A 9,596-nucleotide genomic window follows, 5' to 3' on the forward strand; every position below is an offset into this window, starting at 1 on the left:
TTCCTTCCTTCCTCTGTCCTTCCTTCCTTCCTCTTTTCCTTTCTCCCTCCTTCCCTTTTTCCTCCCTACGTCCTACCTTATTTCTTTCCTCATCCTTCTTTCTTTCCTTTCCTCCCTTCTATCCTCTCTCCCTCCCTGATCCCTTCCTTCCGTCTGTTCTTCCTCCCTCCTTCCTCTTTTCCTCCCTACATCGTACCTTATTTCTTTCCTTCCTTTCCTTCCTCCCTACCTCTTTTCCTTTCTCCCTTCTTCCTCCCACCCTTCCTTCTATCCTCCCTCCCTCCCTCCCTCATCCCTTCCTTCCTTCACACTGAGTATGAATGAACTGAAGCTTAAACACTCTTTGGTCCTTTTTCCTCCCTCCTTCCCTCCTTTCCTTCCTTCTATCCTCTCTCCCTCCCTCAACCCTTCCTTGGTCTCTCACCATCTCAGGGAATCCATCCTTGAATCGTCCTTTTCGATGCGTTCGTACACGGCTTCTTCAAAAGCCTCCTGAGACATGGAAGAGGACAATCCCATCTGCTGGCAGAGGAGCTCCTTCTGCAGAAGAACAAGATCACACTGATGAGCAAGGAAGGAAGGAAGGAAGGAAGGAAGGAAGGAAGGAAGGAAGGAAGGAAGGGAAAGAAGACATGAAAGAGAAGGAAGGAAGGAGGGAAAAGAAGACATGAAAGAAGGAAGAAAAAGAAGACAGGAGAGAAGGAAGGAAGGAAGGGAAAGAAGACAGGAAAGAAGGAAGGAAGGAAGGAAGGGAAAGAAGGAAGGAAGGGAAAGAAGACAGGAAAGAAGGAAGAAAGGAAGGAAGGAGGGGAAAGAAGACATGAAGGAGGGAAGGGAAAGAAGACAGAAAGGAAGGAAGGAAGGGAAAGAAGACATGAAAGAAGGAAGAAAAAGAAGACAGAAAGGAAGGAAGGAAGGGAAAGAAGACATGAAAGAAGGAAGAAAAAGAAGACATGAAAGAGAAGGAAGGAAGGGAAAGAAGACAGGAAAGAAGGAAGGAAGGAAGGAAGGGAAAGAAGACAGAAAGGAAGGAAGGAAGGAAGGGAAAGAAGACATGAAAGAGAAGGAAGGAAGGGAAAGAAGACAGGAAAGAAGGAAGAAAGGAAGGAAGGAAGGGAAAGAAGACAGGAAAGAAGGAAGGAAGGAAGGGAAAGAAGACATGAAAGAGAAGGAAGGAAGGAGGGAAAAGAAGACAGGAGAGAAGGAAGGAAGATAGAAGGAAGGAGGGAAGGGAAAGAAGACAGAAAGGAAGAAGGAAGGAAGGGAAAGAAGACATGAAAGAAGGAAGAAAAAGACATGAAAGAGAAGGAAGGAAGGGAAAGAAGACAGGAAAGGAGGAAGGAAGGAAGGAAGGGAAAGAAGACAGGAGAGAAGGAAGGAAGATAGAAGGGAGGAGGGAAGGGAAAGAAGACAGAAAGGAAGAAGGAAGGAAGGAAGGAAGGGAAAGAAGACAGGAAAGAAGGAAGGAAGGAAGGAAGGGAAAGAAGACATGAAAGAAGGAAGAAAAAGAAGACATGAAAGAGAAGGAAGGAAGGGAAAGAAGACAGGAGAGAAGGAAGAAAGATAGAAGGAAGGAAGGAAGGGAAAGAAGACAGGAAAGAAGGAAGGAAGGAAGGGAAAGAAGACATGAAAGAAGGAAGAAAAAGAAGACATGAAAGAGAAGGAAGGACGGGAAAGAAGACAGGAAAGAAGGAAGAAAGGAAGGAAGGGAAAGAAGACATGAAAGAAGGAAGAAAAAGAAGACATGAAAGAGAAGGAAGGAAGGGAAAGAAGACATGACAGAAGGAAGGAAGGAAGGAAGGGAAAGAAGACAGGAGAGAAGGAAGGAAGATAGAAGGAAGGAGGGAAGGGAAAGAAGACAGAAAGGCAGAAGGAAGGAAGGAAGGAAGGGAAAGAAGACAGGAAAGAAGGAAGAAAGGAAGGAATGAAGGGAAAGAAGGAAGAAAGGAAGGAAGGGAAACAAGACAGGAGAGAAGGAAGGAAGATAGAAGGAAGGAGGGAAGGGAAAGAAGACAGAAAGGAAGAAGGAAGGGAAAGAAGACAGGAAAGAAGGAAGAAAGGAAGGAAGGAAGGAAGGGAAAGAAGACATGAAGGAAGGAAGGGAAAGAAGACATGAAAGAAGGAAGAAAAAGAAGACATGAAAGAAGGAAGAAAAAGAAGACATGAAAGAGAAGGAAGGATGGGAAAGAAGACAGGAAAGAAGGAAGAAAGGAAGGAAGGAAGGAAGGGAAAGAAGACATGAAAGAAGGAAGAAAAAGAAGACATGAAAGAAGGAAGGGAAAGAAGACATGAAAGAAGGAAGGAAGGAAGGGAGGGAGGAATAAGGAAAGTGGGCCTGATTAGACCCCTCGGCGGTCCGGATCTGGCCCACGAGCCTCATGTTTGACCCCCCTGCTTTAAATCATGTGTCTCTTTTTAAAGATGGACGGTCAGCTGAGTTTCTCACCCAGGAAACAGGAGACGCTGTGCTCTGCAGGGCGGGACACGGCTCGCTGTTGATCAGTCCCACCTTCAGGAACCCGCTCATGGCCTTGGAGAATCCCTGCAGAGGAGAAACCAGAACAAAGCACCACTGTGAGAAACCAGAGCAAGCACCACTTACCCCTTTTCCACCGAGCTGGAGCTGGTGCTGGTTCGGAGACAGAGCCTGACTAAGCACCGGTTCTTTGCTTTTCCACCGCCAAAGCTCCAGCCCCGAGCCTCAGAACGGGAGCCAGAGCGAGCACCAACTCTTTGCTGGTCTAAAGCAAGAACCGATTATGTCAGCGGACTGGGGGCGGGGCTAACTTTTATTAGCCGGCTAGCAGGGCTAACTTTTATTAGCCGGCTAGCAGGGCTAACGTTTATTAGCAGACTAGCGGTGTTAACGTTTATTAGCCGGCTAGCAGGGCTAACGTTTATTAGCAGACTAGCGCAGTTAACGTTTATTAGCTGGCTAGCGGGGCTAACGTTTATTAGCAGACTAGTGCGGTTAACGTTTATTAGCCGGCTAGCGGGGCTAACGTTTATTAGCAGACTAGCAAGGTTAACGTTTATTAGCTGACTAGCGGGGTTAACGTTCATTAGCTGACTAGCAGGGCTAACGTTTATTAGCAGACTAGCGGGGTTAACGTTCATTAGCTGACTAGCAGGGTTAAAGTTTATTAGCTGACTAGCGGGGCTAACGTTTATTAGCTGACTAGCAAGGTTAACGTTTATTAGCTGACTAGCGGGGTTAACGTTCATTAGCTGACTAGCGTGGCATTTACAGAGGGTTAAACATTTGTTGATGTCAGAGCTGTTGTCTTCTTCTTCTTCTTCTTCGTTTCCGGCAGGCTAGCTGCCTTGCACCATGTTGCTGCCTCTCACTGGTGAATCATGGAAGTGCTTCAAAGGCGAGTGCTGGCTACGTTATACAGTGACGTAATCGCGTGGCTGCTTGCCGGTGGGAAAGCAACAGGTTCGTAAGAGGTGCTTGGATTAGCACCAACTGAGCACTGGCTCTAGCACTAGCTCCGAACCAGCACTGGCTCCAGCTCGGTGGAAAAGGGCTAACTGTGAAAAACCAGAGCAAGCACCACTGTGAGAAGCGCAGGAGAAGATCTTTGTGTTTGTAGTTTGCAGCCGTTTGAATTTCATGTGGAAAAAGCTGCAAACGAAGCACTAATCAGACGGCTGCTTTTAAAACATGATCATTAAAAAGATGAAAGGAAGGAAAGAAGGAAGGAAGGAAGGAAAGAAAGATGGAAGGAAGGACAGATGGAAGCAAGGAAGAAGGAGGAGAAGGAAGAGAAGACAGGAATGAAAGACGGAAGGAAGGAAGGAAGGAAGGAAAATAAGACAAGCAAGAAGGAAGGAAGGACGGAAGGAAGGAAGGGAAAGAAGATAGGAAGGAAGGAAGGAGGGAAGGAAGGAAAGAAGACAAGAAAGAAGGAAGGAAGGAAGGAAGGAAAGAAGGAAGGACGGAAGAGAAGATCTTTGTGTTTGTAGTTTGCAGCCGTTTGAATTTCAGGAAACATTTCATGGAGACTTTTTCAGTTTCATTTTGATTTCATTCACAAGGACGAACATTCACAGAGATGATTTGGTCTTTTCTTCTCTTTCTCTTCCTTCAACTCTTTGTTCTTTCTACATGCTCACTTCTAAAAACACTCTTCAAAACCTTTTATGTTAAACTCACTCAGACCCACAGTCACTTTTTAAGAAGAAAAATGTCCAAATTCTCTGATTCCAGTTTCTTAAATGTGAATATGTTCTGCTTTCTTTTAGTTCTGTGTGACAGGAAACTGAATATTTTTGAGTTGACCGAACAACTAATTAATTGATTGAGAAAATAATAATCAAATGAACTGATAATGAGTCGCGGCCCTGAACACTATGACTGCACTCGATCAGGAGGATGTGATGAACAGCTGCAGTCGCTCGGCTCTGATTAAGAAGCTTTAAGAAGAAAAGTAATACTGTGATGAAGAGAATATTCTATTACATGCAACAGAAGATAACCTGAAGTATAAAAGTTAAAGCAGTTATAATGCAGCAGTAAACACATCTACAGTTGTGGTCAAAAGAACATAATGTCATGGCCGTCTTGAGTTTACAATAATTTCTACAACTCTAATTTTTCTGTTATTTCTGTTCCAGTGATTGGAACACAAAGATTCATGAAGTTTGGTTCTTTTATGAATTTATTATAGGTCTACTGAAAATGTGACCAAATCTTCTGGGTCAGAAATATACATACAGCAACATGAATTATCAATTTTGGTTATGTAGAAACTTGTGTCAATTAGTGAGTGATGATTGACTACAGCTGCTGACTTCTCTGAGCCCATTTAAATAGGCTTTGATACAAAGTCAAAGGAGCTCAGCACGGATCTGAAAAAGCCAATCATTGACTTGAACAAGTCAGGAAAGTCACTTGCAGCCATTTCAAAGCAGCTACAGGTCCCAAGAGCAACTGTGCAAACAACTAACTGTAAGTATAAAGCTCATGGCACAGTTGTGTCACTGCCACGATCAGGAAGAAAACGCAAGCTATCACCATAGACTGTATATAAGAAACAGACGTAACATCCGTGACGTCACCCATTGGTTTGTGGACTGCTGCTCGGAAGCCAATAGTTTCGAATCTAGGCAGCGCCATCTTGAAAATTTCAGGTGCATGCTGGGAAAAATAAAAACACGGATTCTACTTATATGGGCATGAGGCGGAGTCATGGACGGAAGTATGGGTGGGACTAACGGCGGAGCGGGGAGGCTGCGATTGGTATCGAGGGCTGGATCTCAAGGACATTGGTCAATCAACCTGTCAATCACAACGTAGCCACGTGGCCTGCTTTATCGTCAAATATAAAATTGGGGAGGCCAAAATTTCACAAATGAACACCAGACTGCATTGAAGAAGGCTTTAAACTAGCGATTGAGACCATAAACACATTTTGAAAACGTTTACTGAGGTTAGAAATCAAGTGAGAAGTTGGTGAATTCTCCATTGACTTGTATAGAGACGGTCGCCCCCTGGTGGCCTTTTGATAGAATGCAGCTCTAAGTTACTTCCGCATTGGCTTCTTTTCAGAGGATAGGTACTCCCCGCCTGGCTATCACCTGCTTCTGAGAGAAAATTGGTCAGGATGGTCAAGAGTCAACCGAGAACCACCAAAAAGCAGGTCTGCAATGCATCAGAAGCTGCTGGAGCACAGGTGTCAGTGTCCACAGTCAAGTGTGTTCTACATCGCCATGGACTGAGAGGCTGCCGTGCAAGAAGGAAGCCCTCGCTCCAGAAGAGGCACCTTAAGGCTCGACTGAAGTTTGCTGCTGATCACATGGACAAAGATAAGACCTTCTGGAGGAAAGTTCTGTGGTCAGATGAAACAAAAATGGAGCTGTTTGGCCACAACACCCAGCAATATGTTTTGAGGAGAAAAGATGAGGCCTTTAACCCCAAGATCACCAGGCCTACCGTCCAGCATGGTGGTGGTAGTGTTATTCTCTGGGCCTGTTTGCTGCCAATGGAACTGGTGCTTTACAGAGAGTAAATAGGATAATGAAGAAGGAGGATTACCTCCAAAAAAACCCGAAGGTTGGGTCTTGGGTGCAGTTGGGTGTTCCAACAGGACAATGCTGAAGAAACAAGTCCATGTCAGAAAGCCAAACAATTTAGCTGAACTGCACCGATTGTGTCAAGAGGAGCGGTCCGTTGTTTCATCTGACCACAGAACTTTCCTCCAGAAGGTCTTTAACCCCAAGAACACCATGCCTACCGTCAAGCATGGTGGTGCTAGTGTTATGATGAAAAAAACCCCCGAAGGTTGGGTCTTGGGCGCAGTTGGGTGTTCTAACAGGACAATGACCCCAAACACACATCAACAGTGGTAATGGAGTGGCTAAATCAGGCTAGAATTAAGGTTTTAGAACGGCCTTCCCGGGGTTGAGCATAGCTCTGCGGGTAGAGCACCCGCCCCATGTGTTGAGGCTATAGTCCTCGTTGCAGGCGACCCCGGTTCGACTCCCGAGCCGAGCTTATCCTGCGTGTCATTCCCCCCTCTCTCTGCCTGTTTCCTGTCTATCTCCACTGTCCTGTCCCGAAAAAATATACTTAAAGAACGGCCTTCCCAAAGTCCTGACTTAAACCCCATTGAGAACATGTGCGCAATGCTGAAGAAACAACTCCATGTCAGAAAGCCAAAAAATTTAGCTGAACTGCACCGATTGTGTCAAGAGGAGCGGTCAAAGATTCAACCAGAAGCTTGTGGATGGCTACCAAAAGCGCCTGATTGAAGTGAAAATGGCCAAGGGACATGTAACCTAAATCTGCATCTGCATTATGACCTGATATATAATAACTATGGTAACAGTGTGACTGATGTTTGTACCTTGAAGCGCAGCGTTCCTCTGATCAGAGTGTGAGCCGTCTGAATCCCGTACGGCTCTGCGTACTTCGTGCTGTCGCGGTTCGGGAATCCTTCCAGGTTGAAACCGGGAAGGAAATCCATCGGTGACGTCGAGTCCATCAGAGCGCCGCCGGCTGGGATGCTCACCACCTGGACACACACACACACACACACACACACACACACAGAGCATTTTAACATCGTCTTTGCAACAGTAAATCCTATAAATCCCTCCATTCTGGCTTCAGATACAGACGCTTTGGTAAAAGTTTCCTTCTATCCGTCATCACTACTCTAAATAAAACATCCAGTAGGTGGCAGTGTTTGTCACCTGTTTGTGCAATTTGTGTCTTTTCTATCCTGTTGAAAGTCTACAAGTTTAGTTTTTTCTTGTTGATGATGTTTGTATGAATCAGGCGGGGAGCTCCGGTCCTCTGAAATGAGGCCAACCAGGAAGTAACTTAGAGCTGCATTCTATCAAAAGGCCACCAGGGGGCGACCGTCTCTATACAAGTCAATGGAGAATTCACCAACTTCTCACTTGATTTCTAACCTCAGTAAATGTTTTCAAAATGTGTTTATGGTCTCAATCGCTAGTTTAAAGCCTTCTTCAATGCAGTATGATGTTCATTTGGGACATTTTGGCCTCCCTGATTTTATATGTGACGATAAAGCAGGGTATGTATTAGGGCGTGGCTACGTCCTGATTGACAGGTTGATTGACCAATGTCCTCGAGATCCAGCCCTCGTAACCATAGCAACCTCCCAGCTCCGCCCATGGCCCCGCCTCATGCCCATATAAGTAGAATCCGTGTTTTTATTTTTCCCAGCATGCACCTGAAATTTTCAAGATGGCGCTGCCTAGATTAGAAACTATTGGCTTCCGAGCAGCAGTCCACAAACCAATGGGTGACGTCACGGATTTTACGTCCATTTCTTCTATACAGTCTGTGATATGAATGAGTGCGGATAAATGACAACAACTTTCCCCCTGAGGATAATAAAGAGTGAATCTAAATGGATCACGTGTTTGGAGTTGTGCCCACCTCTCCGTCTTTGAGGAAGATGGCGGGGCTGATGGTGTTGAGCAGAACGCCGTACGGACTCCAGCTGAACTTATAACGGAGAGGATTGTCTGAACACTCAGGAGCAGGAAGTCCACCACAGAACGAGCTGTAGGACTCCACCTGGACGAGAGAGAGAGAGAGAGAGAGAGAGAGAGAGAGGGGGAGAGAGAGGGAGTCAGAGAGAGAGAGAGAGAGAAAGAGAGAGAGGGGGAGAGAGAGAGAGAAAGAGAGAGAGACAGAGAGAAAGAGAGAGAGAGAGAGAGAGAGACATAGAAAGAGAGAGAGAGACAGAGAGAGAGAGAGACATAGAAAGAGAGAGAGAGAGAGAGAGAGAGAGAGAGAGACATAGAAAGAGAGAGAGAGAGAGAGAGAGAGAGAGAGAGAGAGAGAGAGAGAGAGACATAGAAAGAGAGAGAGAGAGAGTGAGAGAGAGAGAGACAGAGAGAGAGAGAGAGAGAGAGGAGAGAGGGGGAGGGAGAGAGAGAGAGAGAGACATAGAAAGAGAGAGAGAGTGTCAGAAATATCAACACTGAGACACACACATACAGTCCTACATCACTACTGAGGACATTACACACACACACACACACACACACACACACACACACACACACACACACACACACACACACACACACACACACACACACACACACACACACACACACACACACACACACACACACAGTCATACATCACTACCGGGGACATTACATAGACACATCAGGGTCGATTAGAATGATACAGCTTCCATATTTTACTTTTCCCAATATTAAAAAAATGTGTCTCTATGTAGTCGGAGAAGAAGTATAAGTTTTTCCATCACATAGTTTTCCTTTATAATGTTTATTTATCCAACTTTCTTTTGTTGGGATGATCGATTTCTTGCTTGCTGCTAGAAATATTTTAATCAGGCATCTATTGTTTTGGAATATTTCCAAAAATAAAGGGTCATAAATCACATATGCCTGCTCAGCCATCACCTCTCCATGCTCCTTAACCCTTAAACAGACAACGTGCACCAGGAGATACACACTCTTTAACCTTAGTGTTGTCCTCCCGGGTCCTTCCTCTGTCTTTCTTTCCTTCCTTCCTTCCTTCCTTCATCTGTCCTTCCTTCCTTCCTTCCTTCCTTCCTTCCTTCATCTGTCCGTCCTTCCTTCCTTCCTTCCTTCCTTCCTCAGATCTAAGTTCAGCTGTTAGGGTAAATGTTCCCTCCTTCTGTCCTTTCTTCCTTCCTTCATCTGTCCTTCCTTCCTTCCTTCCTCCTTTCCTTCCTTTTTCCTCCCTTCCTTCCCTTCCTCCCTCCTTTCCTTCCTTCTTCCCTCCTTTCCTTCCTACCTTCCTTCCTTCCTTCCTCCTTCCTTTCCTTCCTTCTTCCTCCCTTCCTTCCCTTCCTCCCTCCTTTCCTTCCTTCTTCACTCATTTCCTTCCTACCTTCCTTCCTTCCTCCCTCCTTCCTTTCCTTCCTTCTTCCTCCCTTGCTTCCCTTCCTTCCTCCTTTCCTTCTTTCTTCTGTCCTTTCCTTCCTTCCTTCTTTCCTTCATTCCTTCCTTACTTGAGGTGCAAATGACATAACTAGTAAGGTCTGTTTAAGGGTTAAATCGTTTATTTTCCAAAAAAAAAAAAGGAATTCAAATTTTAATATGCAAAAGTAAAA

At 45.3% G+C, this 9,596-nt stretch overlaps 1 protein-coding gene across 1 annotated transcript; it reads right to left on the reverse strand.

The window, feature by feature from the left end:
* Positions 1-424: 424 nt before the first annotated feature.
* Positions 425-8,056, reverse strand: LOC128354860 (alpha-aminoadipic semialdehyde synthase, mitochondrial-like; the record flags this gene model as incomplete). Its single annotated transcript, XM_053315000.1, has 4 exons — positions 425-540; positions 2,447-2,542; positions 6,852-7,019; positions 7,916-8,056. Coding segments are annotated over 4 exons (521 nt in total), but the record flags the coding sequence as incomplete, so codon positions are not given.
* Between the last annotated feature and the right edge of the window lie 1,540 nt (positions 8,057-9,596).

This window comes from Scomber japonicus, unplaced genomic scaffold (assembly GCF_027409825.1).
Source record: "Scomber japonicus isolate fScoJap1 unplaced genomic scaffold, fScoJap1.pri scaffold_753, whole genome shotgun sequence".
NCBI lineage: Eukaryota > Metazoa > Chordata > Actinopteri > Scombriformes > Scombridae > Scomber > Scomber japonicus.